A 19,105-nucleotide genomic window follows, 5' to 3' on the forward strand; every position below is an offset into this window, starting at 1 on the left:
GTGTCTGTATGTGAGGACTTTTAATTTTAATTACGGCAGCCCTTATTTCCCCTGTATTTTTAATACATCGGAACAAAAAAAGAGGCTTCAAAAGCTGAAACCTCAGCAGCTGCGGACAAACAGAATGTGTGAGCATGGCAGAGACACAGTGTAAAGTACCACAGCATGTTAATAATGTAAAAATGCACAAAGAAGTAAAACTGCTCACTTGCTGATAACAATCCAATCTAACTGTCCCTCTCTACCTCTTTTCATCCATCACTCGCCATCTCTTTCACTCAGGCTGTTTTTCCTGCTTTCGCTCTCTCAGAAGAATTAAACATTTTAAGGGAGAAGCCACTTTGCTCGTCAGAAGCCAAGCAGAGATTGAGCAAGGATGTTATTTTCTCTCTGTTATCTTTTTCACTGGCAGACTGTGTAATGTTGATGGTAATTGGACCGAGTCTAAGAGGATGGAAACTCATCAGGGCTTGCATCATATCTGCGCCAGATTTAAGGTTTAGAGGAAAGTTTATCTTCAAAGTTTAAGAGAAATTAACTTTTCAATTTCACAGATGTTAAATAAAACACAATCCAAATGTGAAACCCATTGTCTTTTGTTCATATACAGTATCAACACTCACTTGTGCATACAGGTTCGTACACAGGTGGCTTGATTACCTGTTGTTGAGGATAACAGGCAGCAACAGGTCCTGTAGAGGGAGCCATTCATCTACTCTGCACCTCCCTGACTCGCACATCTCCTACACACACACACGCACGCACGCACGCACGCACGCACGCACGCACGCACGCACGCACGCACGCAACACAAACACAGAAACACACACAAAAAGGATCATGTATGCACACACGCTCTCTCATAGAGCTGCAAAGTGGTCTCTCTAAACCATTCAATAATGATGTTCCGGTTAAGTAAATTCAGAAAATTAGACAAAGTTTGTATTAAAACATTTAATTCCATCTATTATCCATTCCTCTATTATTACTACCACATTTTAACCTTCAACTGAACTCAGCTGACAGTTTGCTGAGATGTTTTTGATAATTTATCTCCATTCAAATAAATACCATTTAATTTTTTTATGGGCCACAACAACAAATACTAAGTGAGGATAAAATTTAAAGATTAAACATTTCAATACTCATTTGTAAAAGATAATCTGCTTCACTTCCACAGGTCAGTGTGATTTATGATAAGGCTTATTAGTTATTATTATTATTATTATTATTATCAGTGGTTGCAAATATGGGGACTGCAACCCCACAAGTGGCTTCAAGACAAATCTGAGACGTCACAAAATGATGATTAAAGGGACAAGAAAGATGAGGGGATAAGAAAAGTCCTTCTCTCGTTTTTGGTTTCTTTCTGATCATACTGGATTGTTTTTACCCTTGAGGTCTCATGAAATCAGTCAAATCAATCAATCTGATAAGGAAACAATAAATGTTCACACTAACACTTATGGCCTGTGATGATGTCATGAGCAGACCTAATAAAGGGTTTAAATGATTTAACAACAGCAACAACGGCTACAAATGATAAGACAAGCAACACTTTGATGAATCGCTCTATCTGATGTGCACCTTGAGAGAAAAGGGCTGCGCGAGATGGATCCTCACACTTCCTCCTGGTCTCCCCCAGAGAACAGACCAAAGCCACTGCAGCACAGTGCTTGAGCTGACCTGCGAGGATATATAACACACACACGCGCACACACACACACACACTTAAGAGTGCTACATACAGCGTAGTTATTATTACATCATAATGAGGTCTTTGCCTTTAGGAGCGACATTCCAACAGCAATACTAATGAGCAGGATCTGAGATGAGCACTATGATAAATAGCCAGTCTCAGAGTGTGTGTGTGTGTGTATGTGTGTGTGAGTGTGAGTACGGGAACTGTGTGTACTGTACTTTATATGCAATGTGTCTGAGTGACAGAACAAAATGATGAGGCGAGGACCTTATTATGGCAATTAACTGAAAGTAACACCCACTCTCCAGTATCGTAAGTGCAGATAACAGAGGGCAAGACTAATGGAGACTAATAGCCATCACCTTGAAAATATGAAATGCAAACCTCAACTAATCAACCAACATTGGCTGGTGAGAAATTGGAAAGGGAGGCTGTGAAACAAGACTCTCAAAACTATCACTGGCATACAAGATTGAGACAACAGCTTTAGTTATGTCATAAAATATAAATATAAAGTATATTATTATTATTTTATTAATAAAGTTAATATTGATTAATTTTGTAACTATTATTGTTCTTTGTCTTACTTCTATTTGGGAGATAACCATGGAACTGCAGTTCTCATTATTGTTTGGGTAATCTAAACAGGAAGTATAATGTTACTATGGATTCAGTGAGTTATGCTGTGGCCTGCAACTTGAGCCTTGGGCCTCGACCTTTTAGCCTACATTTGTATACATTTCAGAAAACTGGAAACATTAAAAGTAAGCTGAATTAGTTATCATCAGTTTCTTTTTGCAATGTTCCCATATATGTACAGACACCCTAACCCTTTTCAATACAGTTCTGGAGTGTATTTTTTATATGATTTCTAAGCAGATTTGTGGATATTAATTAGTGATGGACACTTAAGATACTCATGAAGTGTAACTCACAGTGTAATTGAAATATGTGTATCATGTCTGTGCATTCAGATTTGACCGACCGAGTCCAATTTTTGATGCAAATTGTGACAATCTGGCACTAAGAGTTTTAAAGTACATTCATTTCATCCATGAGTTTTGCGCCACAACTATTGCTGCAGTTTCAACAGTTGACCTTGATGGTGAGTGGGGCCAATTCATTGTGCCAAACTAAAGTAACTGGCTTCCTGTTGTTTTAAGAACACCGCCATGCACCTGTCCCTTAGAGCTCACACAGTGTTTTTACATTACATCTCCTCCTCTTCCTCTGAGGCGCATCTCGCAGTGTGAAAAACCCTGTTCTAAACCAAACCTGTTCCCTTGCGTCTGAGGGCATTATAGTTACAGATGGCTCTTATTAAGTGTCTGCTTGCAAGTGTGTGTTTACACACATCCACCTGTATGTTGGTTTTGGGCACGCAGTCGTAGGAGATGCCCACAGGGACCAGACTGACATCGGGGACAGATCCCTCTTTGATGAGCTGTCTGATGCGAGCCAGCCACTGGCCACCTCGGCCAGACTCTGCTGACACTCCAACACTTATCACCTGGCCCTCATGTAGCAGCTCACGTACCAGCTGAGGAGGGAGGAAAGAGAAAGGGGGAGAGAAAAATATGGCAGAGACAAAGGTCTGAAAAGTACTGGCAGCAGGGGAGCAATTAACAAAAATGCCTGCCATGCATTTTTAAAATATACATAAGCAATACAAAAAACAGAGTGTGTAGGGCAACTGAGGGGGGAGAAGTCAAAATGCAGGAAGCAGGCACGATAAAGAGCAGAAATAAAAAGGAACTGCAGGGAACACTTCATGACATTCAGAGACACTTCCCTTGCCCCAAATACTGTTTTCCCCCTACAGACAAGAATAATTCAATAACCGTTGAACAGAAGCTAAGTGGGCTTGCACTCAATAAACAATAAAGGTCTATTAACATTGAAATACAACCAATAAACAAGCCTGCTTTCTCACGTACAGCCAATATGCTTACTCACATAAATGGTCAATGGAAAAAAAAAAAAAAGAAAAGAAAGAAATTACTTACTGCATCACTCATAAACAACTTGTTTATGTTCCACTGTGGCTGTAGTCTTGTAGATTAATGTCAGACTGAGCCATTTTATTGAGCTGTACAGCACAATATTGATCTTAATAAAGCCAGTAACTCCTCCAAATGAAATACATATTTAGGGAAACTGATACAAAACACAAAGAGCTCCCTTGCTAGATACAATGACAGGAAGATATTAATGATGAACAGGCATTGATCATTGATAAAAATCAGGTAAATAGAGGCACTTAGACAAAGGACTCAAGCAAGGTACTTGAGGAAACTGTGATAGATGCAAGAGAGGACAGAGAAGAGGGAGCCATTAATACTGACCATGAAAATCTCCAAAATAAGGGAATAAAAAACACAAATTACCTTCTCATAAAATAGAAACAACCTTCTCAGACCTGCCAAGCTCACACACTCAAACTAACCACCATTATTCTTGTTTCTTCCCCCTCTCCTCATTGCTTTGTCACTCCAGGCAACTCCAAAGCTGCAATCTCTGTAGCAAAACTCATGCCCCTTGGTAATTTTGAGAATGAATAGAGAGTGGGATGAGGCTGGGGAATGAGGGAGAGGGGGAAAAGGCAGCTTGTATTCTGATTGAGGAGCTGACTGTGATAACACTCTACGAGTGCAATGAAAAGTGTGTGTATGTGAGGGAGAATGAATTGAACCGAATGCACATACACTAAATAGCCAAATTGCAAGGACAGGTATCTTTTGCTTACCCTGTAATTTTATATAATTACCTGCTGTCTATGAAGGGTTTTTTCAACAAAATGCATTAGCATCATGTTTTCTGATTCATGGCCATCTACAAGTGAACAGAATGTTTTTGGTTTCATATACACAGCTAATGAGGAACCGCTCCAACAGTCAGGCTGGAATGACTTGTACCAAAGGGTGTTTTTATGGCCGGCGACTCTGAGAGGGGTACATGAAACCTGAATTAACTTTTGACTGTTGAAGGGTATATTTGCATATGTGAAAACAACTGCTGAAATCCTTCTGTGGCTCAAGGAGCTTTGGAAAATGTTACAGATGTAACTATACTTAAGTACAATAATTTAAGTCCATTTTCTGCAAGACTGCAAGTTTGAAGCAGAAACTGCACCTTTGATTGACTATCACTGATCACAAGGCCCAGTCAAGGCTAATGGTTAAACTAGCTTTATGTAGCTTCTCCCAGTGCATTTTCAATTGGCAATTAATTGATATCAAAAAATAAATTTTAGATTTAGTTCAAGTTTAGATTTAGTCATGCTTTATCAGTGGATGGTTTGTCAGCTGGCACACCACTTTGGTTGAGACTGAAATATCACATCATCTATTGGATGGATTGCCATGAAATTTGGTTCTGATATTCAGGTTTATCCCAATTTCCTTCATTGCATCCACGTTTCCCTCATTTCTCTTTCTTGCATCTTAGTCCCTCCCACTTAAGACACAAGGAGGGATGGAAAGAAAAGCTGTGAGGAAAAGAGGAATAAAGGAAACATGTTTTTGGAGACATGTCCTTTCTTCTGAACTGTTATCTAAAGCGACATCCCTTCCTGACGACAGTGGCACTGCTGGATCAACTATCATATGGCTTTAGCAGCTGTACTGCAACCTTTCCCATATATGAACTATCCACATAAAAAATTACCACCACCAGCACAGTGTTGTTTTCAGTCTCTCTGCACGTTTCCCCATAAAAAAAACAGTTTGACAAACATCATGTGTTTGTGACACATTTACTAAAAACTTTCTGTATTTATACTGTGTACACATCAGCCGAACCGCAGAATGTAAATTGACTTCTCTGCTTAGGCACTGAATGCACATGAAACATTTCTGCTAACAGAAACTTGTTTTTTTTTTTTTTTTAATTTATTGATTATTTGTGTCAACATTTATTGTTATTCAGTTTGTAGATTCATTATTTAATAATGCAGGCTGCAATTAGAACATTTTATAATTTGTTGAAATTATTTATCAATCCAAATGTTTGAGGGAAAGTTAAAATTAAGTAAATACATCTCATATCAAATTAGGAAATGATGTTAGACATGTAAAAAGTGGTTATTTCTGAAAGACATCAGACTCTCCTCCTCTCTCAGAATATCTGATCCATGATACAGGACCAGTGTGTAGGATTTAGAAGTATCTAGCAGCGAAGTTGAAGATACTAACCAACTGAATACCCCTCCCCTGACCCTTCCCTGTCCAAGCGTGTAACAGAACAGATTGTGACCTTTGGGTAATTTAAAAAACTCGAAAGGCCTTCTCTAGAGCCAGTGTTACCGTAGAAACATGGCGGTGCAACATGGTGGGCTCCATGGATGAGGACCCACTCCCTAAGTAGATATAAAGGGCTCATTCTATTACTATTACATTCAGTTTCTGCCAATAGATCCCCCTAAATCCTACACACTGGTCCTTTAAAAGCGTAAATAACAGATAATTCAGAGAAAAATATTTCTCATCGATAAAGAAATTTATGGTCAGATTTACATCAATCAGATCTACAGATCCAAATTTTTTTCATTTGATGGTGAATCTGAATCTGTGAATCTGATGGTGACGCTGTAATACGGTTTCAGAACAGTATGGTCAGCTGCAGCGTCCAATCACTAACAGATTTCTAATCAAGGTGTCAAAACACATCAGACTTACAGAGGTCATGACGGGTGAGAACAGACTGTCCTTCTCAGCTTCCTGCTCAGTCAGCACAGCGGGTGGCAGGAGGACTACACCTACTTTCTGCAGGATCGATCTATAGGATAAATAGAGGACAATGTATCTCAGACATCACTATTTTAACTTAGAAGCTTGGAGTGATGATGCATTTTCACACTATGTTAAAATTAAACTGCGCGGCCTTAATAGGGTGCTTAGGGTGTATATAAGTGATTCAGCACCTGGTTCCTGGCCAAAAAAAGGGTGTTTCTGGGGATACCGTATGTTTATTGTTATCTCAGTGCAATTTGCCCAGCAGACTTCTATGTGACTTTGTACGTCTATGACGATACCTTAAGGAGGAGCTGTTAACCTGGAGAGGACACACGGTGTATGGAACCCTCAGATTGTGACAGAAGAGCACCAGAGGGATGAGAGCACAGTCCATGATGCTCTGACGCACATGCACATAAACCAGCAGAGATCCCTGAATTACAAAACAGAAGCAGTTTTAGATAAACAACATTCTTCACATTGTCATTCATTATGGCAAACAACAGAGGACTGTGCAGAGGTGACGCACAGTTTAGGAGTGTTTCTGTGCCTTTATATTTGCTCAATATTATAATCAAGCCCAACAAGCTTCAGACAGTATCAGCAGAATGGAGTCAAGAAAACACATGTTTAATTTAAAGCCAGCAGAGATACAAAATCAGACAATCCTAGTATTTTTTGAGATGCAGGCAGAGATCAAGTGTATACAGTGCATGGGGAGTATGTTTAAGTGAGTGCATGTACTCTAGGAGGTGAAAGCATGCCATGAATGATTTTTTCCCAAGGTCAACAACACCTCTATTATTCTGTATGTGGCTTTTTATCTTTTGAGTAGCATTTAATCTTTTTTCATTACAGACATGGAAATGAAGAGCTACTATCGCAAACTCAATTATATATTGAGTGAAGTCAAAGCGGAGAGAGAAAACATGATTGCACTTTTGTGGATATGATAGTGTCACTACAATAAAAAAGGTAATAAGGTTCCCAATAAAAGTGCTGCAATATTAAAACTGTGTAAATAGTCAAAAGTCTTACTACTTTTTTAAAAAGCAACTGAAAACATGTTTATTGCTTTTCATTTTTGTTTACCATCTTTGAGTTTTATACTAACTTATTCATCTGGGAAACCTGTCGCCAAAATCTTAATAAAAGACAATAAATTGATGATTTATCAGTTACACTGACCTGATGTGCACCTCAAAGTTTTTATCTTTTATTTTATCTGTAATAAGTACAAAGTAAAAAAAAAAAGGTTTTAAGTGAGATAGATGAGGACATGTAAATCATGCTGAGAGTACCACAAGCATTTGGACACGACGATAAAGCATTTTTAAATCCATAGGTTCCATTTGTTTCTAATTTATGGGTTAGGGGGAAATTGAGACACTCAAGATAAATCAAGAATTCAGCCCATTTTACATTTCCCCTATTTCAACGTTTCAAAAATGCATTTAGAAAAATTAAAAATCTAGTTTAGAACAGAGGACACTTTTTTGAGAAACCTTGAATATGCACAGAAAACCATAAGCCTCCGAAGATTTTTTTTTTCCAGATTTGCCTTAATTGATGTAACATACTGCATTTCTGTGAGATTTAAGGTAAATACATAGCTCACTGAATTCATTCATGCCAATCATGAACCTCTGCAACAGCAGCCTCACTCAGAGTTATTTACTTGTTTTTATTTAGTCAACCATGTAATTAGAGTTGTGTAGTGTTCAGTAAAAAAAAAAAACTCATGAGAATAATTAAGTATAACAATGCAAGTAAGAGAAACTTTTTTCCCCAGACCTTTAAAAATAATCACGTTTAGATTCTCACATTTTTGTTTACCTTGAAATATTTTCTAGATGTATTCTTACGATACGGTAGCTGTTTATTATATCTTTAGATGGCAGTACAAACTAATTTCACATCTTAAGTGAGAATGTGTGTGGAGCCAAAACATCACAGTATCTATCGTCCAAACACAAAGGGTAATTTTTCATGTTTTGTATGAAGAGCTGACACTCTTTGGGGTAGCAGTTCTGGGCACATTTAATCATCTGTGAAGAAAAAAGTGAGGGCATTTCATCTGCATGTGCACGTGTTTATATACACTTGTACCTCTTGTGAGACTTTGTGCAAATCCGGCAGATGGTTGAGGTTAACTTCAATACTGCCAAATACAGAAGCAAACATCTTCAGCATCACCCAGCTCACGCATCTAGTTAGGAAAGGATAGTATGAGAATAGTTGTATGGAAAGAAGGAAGAAAGAAGATGAAAAATAAATGACTGGAGATAATGAGAACAAGGGGACAATGTACACAAGAGAATAATGAATGGATACATGATGAAGCTAAGAGAAAATCGTCACCTATAATCTGATGTTGAGCAAAAGGAAGCCACAGCAAAGAAAGCGAAGATGGAGTTAAGTGTGACAACATGTAAATGAGATAGATGGGAGTGAGACAAAGTGGGGATAAGAGGAATGGGGATGAGAAAGAAACTGATGACACAGGGAAGAAGCAAAACAGAAAAGCGATAAAGAGGGATGTGTGTGTGATGGTGACAGCTGTAGATAGAGATGAAGTCTGAGGCTGTAAATGTGGGCGAGACAGAGAGAAAGAGAGAAGGAGGAAAAAAGAAAGAGCAGGGCAGATTTTGAGAGGAGATTCCTCAGACTAAAAGAAAGCCAAAAAAGTTTCAAGAGAAAAAAAAAAAAAGAAGCCAGAAGTTTCTGCTCCATTTCACCAGACATTTACAGAATTTCTAACACTGTCTGTAACTACGGGAACAGGCTCTTTTTAGACCTGACAGAGTCATACCACCCGATTTCAATTTTAAATACAACACGCATCTCTTTGCCGCGAGCGATCAAAGTGTATTGCATATCCTCCACTGCCCATGGACAAGTTTATGCCTCAACAACTGTCAGTCATCTTGAAGAGCCTGATAAATGACTGATGCACCAGTAGGTAGTCACATATGAAATATTTGCAATCAGACTACATCCTATAATTTGGTACAGTATAGGAGCCATTTCTGTGGCACCAGGTTTACAACGTTTTTGCTCAGTTTATTGTTGTTTATTTCTTTCTGTTGTGCCATAGAGTAGCCAAAACAAAGGAGGTACTTTGGGCATCCAGGTCCCAGGTCTAAATTTCCTGTTCACTTTCTGGAGAGACTATGTCAGGTGACTGACAGGTTGACTGCTTCGATAGAGCCCAGGTAGGTGTGAAAATTTTTTTTTATGTAAATACAGTTTACATCTATGTCTGAAGTGTGTGTGAAGACTTTGAAGGAATTTAATAATATCTGTATAATAATTTGTATAATAATAGTTGTATATTGCAATTTTTATGATTTATTTTATACTTAATAATTACATTCATCTTTGAATTTACTTAAACATTTAGTTAAATTGCTAGTAAATTCTTAAGTAAAAATTATTATTTTAAATTGAATTAAATTAACTATCATATCTATTAAATAAAGTATATTAAACACAAGTCAATTAATTTAATTAAATTAGATTTCATTACATTAATTAACTTCATAGATCTATTAAATATGCTCAATTAAATTATTTTGAAAACAGTGACCTTGACCTTTGGCCACCAAAATCTAATCAGCTTATCCTTGAGTCCAAGTGAACATTCATCCAAAATTTGAAGAAATTCCCTTAAAGTTCCTGAGATATCTGGTTCACAAGAATGGGACAGATACCCCGAAAATGTAAATGCAGTAGTAAAATTCATATTAAAAAAAACATTTTATTATAAAGGAAGTTGAAATAAAAATATACATTTTGTATCCAAATATAAAAAATAATGTATAAATGCACAAATAATATAAATAATTATTTTATAAGATAAGAAGTGTTTCCATTTGGAAGAAGATTGAAGAATATCACGAAAAGAAAGGTTTCAAAAACTCTATTAATATTCCCTTTCTTGTTACTTCTAAGTTGAAGAGTTGTACAGCTGAGCTTTAAATCAATACACAAAGGTATTTTACTAATACATAAACAATACACAACCTGACCATTTGCTCATCAGTGCACACATACAAAAATAAACACACAAACCGTAAGAGGCCAGGGGAGATGCAGGTTTTGATGAGGGGGAGGAATGGTGAGAGGCGGTTGAGTTGCCCTCGGCTGTCTGCCCCCTCAGGTGCTTTATGCTCTGCTGTGAGCACCTCCTTCACCCTGAAACACATGGTCACAGGACAGCAGGGTTAACACCACACAAAGCCTCTTTTGTTCTGCACACAGACAAGCACCCGCCTGCCAGTAAGACAACAACAACATCATCTCCGAGTGAAGAGGTTACATAAAGGTTAAACTCAATTACATCGAAAGGAGAGACAACAACACATACGAACTGAAGACTTGGTGACAGAGATAGGGAAAATGTGACGACAGTCCCAAGTTATCCCATTTCTCTTCATTCACTCTGCACAGACCCCATGATAGCCTTAATTTTCTGTATCTTTGTTTGTGTCTCTTATCTCCTCCCCTCCTCTCTTTTTCCCTCTCTCCTGAACTGAAGGAGCCCGTTTCATTTTCTATATCTCTGCCTATCATTTATTTACTCTCCTCTGGCATCTCTACTCCTCTCCTCTTTCCCCTCAGGTACCTGTTGCTCTGACAGACTCTCTCCAGTCTGTTGCTAACAGGACTCGCGTAAACCTTGCACCCACTCACAAACAGAGCACAGCACACCCTCCGCACCAGCCAACCTCGATACCTGCGACAGAAAACACACACAATTCAGAGGCAGAAAATGTGCATGGGTGAGTGTATTTGGACTTAAAAGATGCATTTGTCTAAACACTGTAGATTCTATCACTACCTGGTTTGTGTCTCGTTGACACTCAGCAGGTTGTGGAAGCCCAGGGAGGAGTTTTGTCCAAGCTTCTTGCGCTACACCATGACAGAAAACAGCAACCGACAATGAGTTCTGTTTAACCCAATCTAATTCAAGGATGCCACCAGAATATAGAGATCTATGAAAGCATCTTTACATCCACTTAACAAGCTTAGTGTGTCATGTAAGGTCAGTATCTTTTCGGTCACTGAAACCGTTCTATTCTTTATTACAGGATTTAGTACAAATCCACAGTCCTGGATTACAGGAATTAAATTTGTGGATGGTTTCAAAATACAGCCTACCTCTCATTAGTCGTGCCTTCTACCTTCCCTTCCCTCTCTTTTCTCTCTCTAACCTTGTTTGGCCCCTCCACTCCACTCCACACTCACCAAGCTGTCAGGGGTGCACTGGTGGCAGCACTGGCCCACAACTGGTCTGAACTTGCCAAGACAGGGCGGCACAGTCCTCAGCTTTTTCTTGATCTTCAATTCCCAGGACAGCTGAGAGGGAAACACACACACACACACACACACACACACACACACACACACACACACACACACACACACACACACACAAAGTCACACAGTCTTGCAATAAATCCTCCTTCATTAAAGTTATAATTTTCAGTTAGTGCTGAAACTGTTTTAGAGAGGTGTTGATTCAACCGTATGATCACTTTGGAGGCTGCAGTTTGTGGAGCTGCTGATTGAATTGTTGTAGATATTTTTATGTTATTTAGTGCACCCCACTTATATCAGTGAGGGTAGTCTAATCAACAGATACACCTCTCTGTATAATGCAATACAATTCAACAACAACACAAACTGCAGCCTCAAAAATGGCAATACAGTTCAATCAACAATTATAACAATCATGATGGTAGGATATATTGCAGGACAGTTAGGTGACCTACCTAATAAACTGATTTACTAGAACTTATTGTATATAGTAATGCACAGAGACTAGACTGGACTCTCATTTGGAACAGGATAAGTCAGATATTCCTGATAGGTGAACCACCTAGTAATGATATAGCCAGTGAGGTTTACATGCACTTTATCAATTTAAGAGTTTTCAGTGTTTCAGTAAAATTATTTCTTTATGTATACAAACAATCTGATTTCTGTAATTGGGGTACAGAATCAGAGAAACCCAATTTTCCCTGCTAGATTTCCCCTGGAGAACGCTGATTACTTGGCCATGTATATGAATAACTGCGTTTGTAATTGTTTCTTACATGTAGACATGTGCCTGACAAAAAATAGGATAGAAAAATAATAATTCTGACAGCAGAGCGACAAGATTATAGCAGAGAACATTACACACAGCAATGCATCTTTATAGCCAAAATAATTCCACCCACCAACGCTAACACAAAGTAGCCTCCAAAAGTCCAAATAAGTCTGCTTTTCCACACACATTAAATGTCATCTTACTGTCGGCAAGCCACATTTGATTTCACCAGCTCTTCAGAAAATATAAAAGCACTGGTGAATTGTAAGAGAGAAGAAATTGCCAGTTTAAATGTTTTGATTTTTTGCTCTTGATTTTATTATGAGTTTGTTATGATTTCTTTGTTGCTATGATTGGTTTAACTCTGAATCCATGGGAGCATGCAATATCTTGCAGTGCAGTAAATATTAATACAGGGCCCATATGAGACCAATGGCGGCTGCTGGTCTTATAATGAGGGGAAGCTCATTTTCGGCCTACATCATAAAATGTGTTCGTTTCTTTATATGTAAATTCGCAGAGTGACAGAAGAGAGTCGCCAAACACAAAGCTAGTCGTTTTTAACAAAGACAAAGTCGATGAGGATCAGTAACGTCTCCAGATCAACGCCGAACAACGGAATTAAAAACTTGAAAACTGCTCCGGTGGATGCTTATACTTCAAGATCGCTGATTCGCTCATTTCGCTGTCAATCAAAAAGGGACTCAGCCTCAGACAGATCATCCAATCATCATGCAGAAGCCGAGCGTCCGGGCCAGCCCACTGTCCCATAGACCCCCAGAGACGCTGAGCATCCGATGGGCGGGACAAAGCTCAGCATTTATCCAATGACCGTCTAGTTTCGCTGCAGTGGAACAACCCACTCTATGCTTCCCCATTGAAGTCAGTAGACGCTCGGCGTCTACACTGTGTAAAGCTCTGTGGCGCTGCGGGGATGAATGAGAAGGAAGTTGTGTCGTTTACCTGTGATAAGTAGCTGATTCTGAACAAAAGATGAACGTGTTCTAGAGCATATTTAGTCAATGAAATGTACACACAACACTACATATTTGACCACTTATTTTGTTGACATTTTAGGGGAAGCTGAGCTTCCCTTGCAGTCTTAGAGCAATCGCCACTGTATGAGACCCAGTATCAGGCAGTCAGCGCACATCAAGCATAAACAGCTCATGCACTGAGACACAGGCCAGACTGTGTACTGTGTACTAATCAACCAGACTTGATTGCTGGTCAGTTGTACAAATATTTGTATTATGATGACAAAGAGCAGCGATAGCCATCAATTACTGGGCTGTTACTGTGCCTCAAAGTAAGTGTTAGTTAGGATTCAGACTGATTACCCCGTTTACATTAAATGACTTAATGAATCTCCTAAAATCAATGGCACTTTCTCCTGGTTGACTGATGATGATGGATCCCAGAAAACTGAGCAGCTGACTTGAATCAGCGACCTGCCAAGAAAATTTAATGACAGAGCATGACTGTAATGACAAAGCTCGAACTATCAATAATTCAAATGGCCACACTAGTTGAAATGTATAAGAAAGGAGGGAGGGAGAAGGGAGAATTCTAGTGTCATCAGGCTAAGACCACATACCAGCCTAGGCGTTAAAGGGATAGTTCGACATTTTGGGAAATAGGATTTTTCACTTTGTTGATCACGTCTACCTTAAAGGACTATACCAGCAAACCCTATGTGCTTACAACTTATATTACCGACAACCATTTTGCAATTCTTGCAAATGGTGCTGTCATTTCTAAATACATTGACCTTCCTCCCAGGGGCCCATTGGATTCAGTTCATTTTAGTATGCTATCAAAATCAGCTCATAATTAATTGTAATGAAATGCACTGGTGAGTTGAGTTTTAATTGTGTTAAAATCATGGAGTCATCTGTGAATCCTTCCTGGTGGTGCATTCATGAGCTGAAGTGAGCATCTGACAAGAGACATTCAGCTGCCACAAAGCATAGCATTCATAAGCTATGGTGCTTTGAAACTCAACAGAGAATTCAAATACTACGAGACATGAATGTTATAAAGACTTGTCATAAATTTGACAGCTGTACTGAATCATCTATGAAGTTATTTTGATGACCTCAGAGTGGAAGACAGTTTTAGTTCTGCAAAGCAGTGATGTTTTCATGACAAAATGTCACACAGCGAATATCACAACAAGGAGCAACAGCAAGAAGATGATTTCACTTCCCACAGGGCAACTGTTGTACCGTCAGTTACAGTTGTGCAGTAAGTCCCTCATCACTTACATTGGAAGCGCTTTAGGAAGAAATCTCTGAGGGATTAGTTAAAGCATTCACTCTTTATGCAAAGCTAAAGGCCCTTTTTCTAAATTGACAGAAACGTGGTAAAAATCTGTGGTTGTCAATCCAAAATGCCAAAGTGATGGTTCTAGATCGCACTTGTGAGACACATCCACCAATGGCCGATGTGGAGCACAGACCTTGGCAACCAAATACATGCTGTGGCATAATCCAGACAGTGTCAGTTCTCACAGTGACAGCTGCTATGACTCACATCCACCAAAACAATCGATGCCAAAGGTAAAGAATAATTTAAAAAAAGATCTGCTGCATTTTTAAAACTGAGACGAGCTGATGGCGAGCCTCTTCTCTCATATGCTTTTTTCTGTTTACATCATGGTGCTATTATTCACCACTCATTCATTGCACAATTTTACACGGCTCAAATTGATATCATATGGTCTGACACAAATCGAGACCAAGATTAATAAGACCCATCTCACACAATGTGACATGAAGTAAACTTATATGATTGCTGTTGTCATGAAGTCTAATCGCCTCCTGGGTCGGCTCCACTTTTTTAACAGAGATATGAGATTAGTCTCTCTTCATTTAATTACAAATAAGCATGTTTCCAAAAATGTCAAAAAAAATCAAATAAATTCTTCTAATTTTCTGATGGATCAGTATGACTCACTGACACATCACATCCTGTGATTTGGTAAATATCAAACAGAATTAAGCATGTGGGTCCGTGCATGTTCTTTCGTGATTGTGAAGAACAAAGAGTTTGAGATTAGTGCTCATGGAGTAAGTGGGGGATGACAGTGGGAGTGAGTCATGCAGGCAGTGTTCTTACTGCAGGTCTATTCTGCTGATTTGATGGAAGGACCATGTCTTTGTTTATCCCGTCACTCTTCTCCTGCACCATGGTGAGCCCCCTGCAGACTTTTAACCAGAGACCTACCACAAAAAAAGATTGGGGGAAAAGAGTTACACAGCGCCATGTTAAAGCAGCACTTTCTCACATTGTGTTGGGTAATAGGGACTGTTCTCTGAGCACATGTGAATGTGAGTGGGTAGTCATTTTAGGAGCTTTACAAAACAAAACCAAGCTTTGAAAAACGGCTTCATCTCTCCAATTTAAGAAAATAAAAAAACACACACACACACACACACACACACACACACACACACACACAAACAACAAAACACACGCACACACACACAATCTCAGTGTGACACAAAATTCCTTTTGTCCTCTGGTCCTTTGCAGGGGAGTGTTGGCAGCACTCACCGATCTATCACCCAGTGCCCATAGCTACAATTTTACCCATCTAACCAGCAGTTCTTTCCCTCCACCATCACAAAATTCTCTCACATTCTTCACCTTTCCTTCATTCTTTTCAAGTTAAGGGAACAAAGCTTATTGCTGCTGATTTCCTTGTATTGGTTTCCCATTGTTTCTTTTTGTTGGACTTGTGGCAAACTTTAATTTAAAAGTTTTGCTCTCACTTCTGTATGCAGGTAGGAATAAAACAAGGACAGGACCGCCATTAAGAGGTTAGCAATCGAGAGGAACTCCCAAGCTGTCTGTGCTCAGCAACAAGCAGGTGGAGCAGGGCAGACACTCACTAGTGGGTTATAAATCATTAAAACCAGAGTACATAGGCAACAGCTGAAAAACAGCTCTTATGTAACTGATGCTGGTCCCTTGCCCACTCAGAAATCCAGTAATGAGAGTTGACAACATACAGATGGGTGACAAACATGCAGGTGGATGGTGCAATTAACATCCAATCATGGTGTTTTGCATGTATACAAATTCTGAACAGACCTTGTTGATTCTGTTTTTGTATCAAGATGGCAAGAGGAACAGATCTAAGTGACTTTGTTTGGGTACAGATAGCAGGAGCTTCAGTCACTCAGACTGCTCAGCTGGTTAGCGTTTCAACAGAAGCAGCCACTAAAGTGACATCTGCATTTAGATCTATGGGGAAGATGTCAGTAAATAGGGTTGGAAATTGCGGTTGACAGCGCACATTTGATGAGCATCATGATACTCGTGCATTAGTGCCCATATCTAAGAAAAAACAGAAGAGCAAATTTTCCTCACGTGAAAAAGAATGTCAATGCAGGACGTGATCAAACTGTGAGGAAGAGATTTTTTGTGGAAAATGTGATTTGGTCAGATGAGTCGATCTTCACCATATTCTCGAGCGAACAACAAGACAACGGCACAGGCCTGAATGCCTGACCTCTACAGTGAGGGGATCCGGCGGCTCTGTTGCAGTGGGGGGCATTCTGCTGGTATGGTTTGGGTCCACTTTTCCCCTTAGGGTCACCACAAATTAATATAAAGTTCTTCTGAGTGATCATCTTTATCCTATGATGAAACATTTCTATCCTAATGGGAGTGGTCTCTTCAAGGCATGAGGGGTCACCGAATGGTTTGGTGAATAAGAAAATTATGTGAATCATATACATTTACAATTACTTATTTATTTATCCATAAGTGACTTCCAAGTGAGGGACAGCATATACCATGACCTTTGCAGTTACAAGATCTCAACCCAGTTGAACACCTATGAGAGATGTTGGATCGACAGCAATCCGTTCTCCATCACCACCATCATGGAAACACCAAATGAGGGAATATCAATCCCTCCAGTAGAGCTCCAAAGACTTGTAGAATCAATGCCAAGGCACACTGAAGCTGTTCTAAGACCTTACTAAGAGACTTTAGGAGTGATGATTACCGAAATGAATAATCATCTGAGATTAAGGTGGATTTAATACCGATCAAGAACTTCTGCACACCCTCCTAAGAGAGCTACGTTGACGACACCATCCTGAGAGAGCTTCCCTTTAGTTTTATTTAAGGCTTTGCTTCTACTAAAAAAGGATGAAGATGTGGCCTGCTGTCATTCTGTGGAAACAGAGGGGTCACACCTATCAGATTCACGAGGCTTATTAGGTTCAATTGGAGACTTTTACTTGGCATTTGTCTTTGCATTACTTTGCATTTACATTGTATCCCACTCTATTGATCCCACACTGCCCCATTAACTTTGCTAATTAAAACTTAAGCCTTCCCCATGGGGAGATGCTGCATTTCAACTTGCTCAAGTTCCCACATTCATTACCAACTCTGGTGGGAATGAAGACATTGATAAGAGGTTCCCAGGGCTTGGTGATTCTTTGCAGGTGTACAAGGTGATGGAGGAGACAAGACAGCAAAACGGGGAGTAAAGGGTGTAAACCTGTAACTTACACAGCTACAGAATCAGCAAAGGCTCTAATGGGGTTACACAAGCCACTCCAGAGAGAATACAAGACCACATGGAAACAGCTAGGGACAGCAGTATGCTAAGACCAGACCAGTGTAACACTACAAACAGTTTCAAACAGTACACTCCCCCTCACATAGGCTTCCCTGTCAGCATACAACATGAGAATTCACACACTGATATCTAGAACCATGACAGGTATGGTTTGGGCCACAGGTCCCTCCTTTCAGTGCTCATATTTTATGCTTGCTTAGTTCTTCCTCTCATCAAAAGATAATTGATCAATTATAGTCTTTAATTAAAATGCTGTAGTTTTGCTAAGGTGATATCTCAGACCTAAGTGGGCCCATGATGAGAGAGGATAAAAATCAGAATCCATTATGAGCTGCCAGGTCAGATTAGATTGAAGATCATTTTAGAGCAGTAGTCGAAGTGATGTCAGTTGGTGCATTCCTGTCTATTCCCCAAACTGCTAAGTGATTAGTCTGGACTTTAAATACTCTTAGCGTCTATTTGAAAAGAAGTCAGACATGGAGAGTTAACAAGTCTGCCTGTACACACATGCACATTAAGGGTACAGGAAACAGTTTTTTCATCAAGTCTGTATACAGATACAGATGTGATGTAATGCTTTAAATTGCAAAAAACTTGAAAAAGAAATTAATAAATTCTGACTTTTCTCTGACTTCCCAGAGGTCCAAATGGCAGGGTAGTGAGTGGGTTTCTATTATATACAAAGAACATGAACTGTGGAAGGACCTCAAGGTTACACACACAACAAAAACCATGTGGCTGAGGTTACTATGGCAATATGTGGCAATGTCACATCATGTAAGCTCATCATAAGAAACCCACATCCATACGCTGTATTTGTGCCAGATGACCTCTTAACAATCCGAAGTGAAAATACTGACAAGAAACCAAATAAAAAGTGTTTGTTCATACTGAATGCTGTAAAAGTATAATATACCCAAGACTGGCTTACAAGTCACATACACAAGCACATGAAATACAAACCAAGG

The 19,105-nt window shown here is 39.3% G+C and overlaps 1 protein-coding gene across 2 annotated transcripts in view; it reads right to left on the reverse strand.

Annotated features, from left to right (window-relative positions):
* The window catches only part of gpat2 (glycerol-3-phosphate acyltransferase 2, mitochondrial), a 30,932-nt gene extending 15,193 nt beyond the window's left edge, over positions 1-15,739 (reverse strand). Inside the window, exons 1-12 of one of the 2 annotated variants that reach the window (XM_087176101.1) lie at positions 15,638-15,724; positions 15,307-15,354; positions 11,686-11,796; positions 11,279-11,349; positions 11,063-11,173; positions 10,510-10,632; positions 8,545-8,644; positions 6,735-6,868; positions 6,379-6,478; positions 3,063-3,242; positions 1,588-1,686; positions 661-743 (exon numbers count right to left, since the gene is read on the reverse strand). In XM_087176101.1, coding sequence (XP_087032227.1) covers positions 661-743; positions 1,588-1,686; positions 3,063-3,242; positions 6,379-6,478; positions 6,735-6,868; positions 8,545-8,644; positions 10,510-10,632; positions 11,063-11,173; positions 11,279-11,349; positions 11,686-11,796; positions 15,307-15,354; positions 15,638-15,724 — 1,247 coding nt within the window. Of the gene's footprint in view, positions 1-660; positions 744-1,587; positions 1,687-3,062; positions 3,243-6,378; positions 6,479-6,734; positions 6,869-8,544; positions 8,645-10,509; positions 10,633-11,062; positions 11,174-11,278; positions 11,350-11,685; positions 11,797-15,306; positions 15,355-15,637 lie in introns of both variants that reach the window. The other variant, XM_087176100.1, reaches the window with a different exon arrangement.
* Between the last annotated feature and the right edge of the window lie 3,366 nt (positions 15,740-19,105).

This window comes from Seriola lalandi, unplaced genomic scaffold, assembly GCF_002814215.2.
Source record: "Seriola lalandi dorsalis isolate HSWRI2012SDOR001 ecotype SW California unplaced genomic scaffold, Sedor1 jcf7180002054529, whole genome shotgun sequence".
Lineage (NCBI taxonomy): Eukaryota > Metazoa > Chordata > Actinopteri > Carangiformes > Carangidae > Seriola > Seriola lalandi.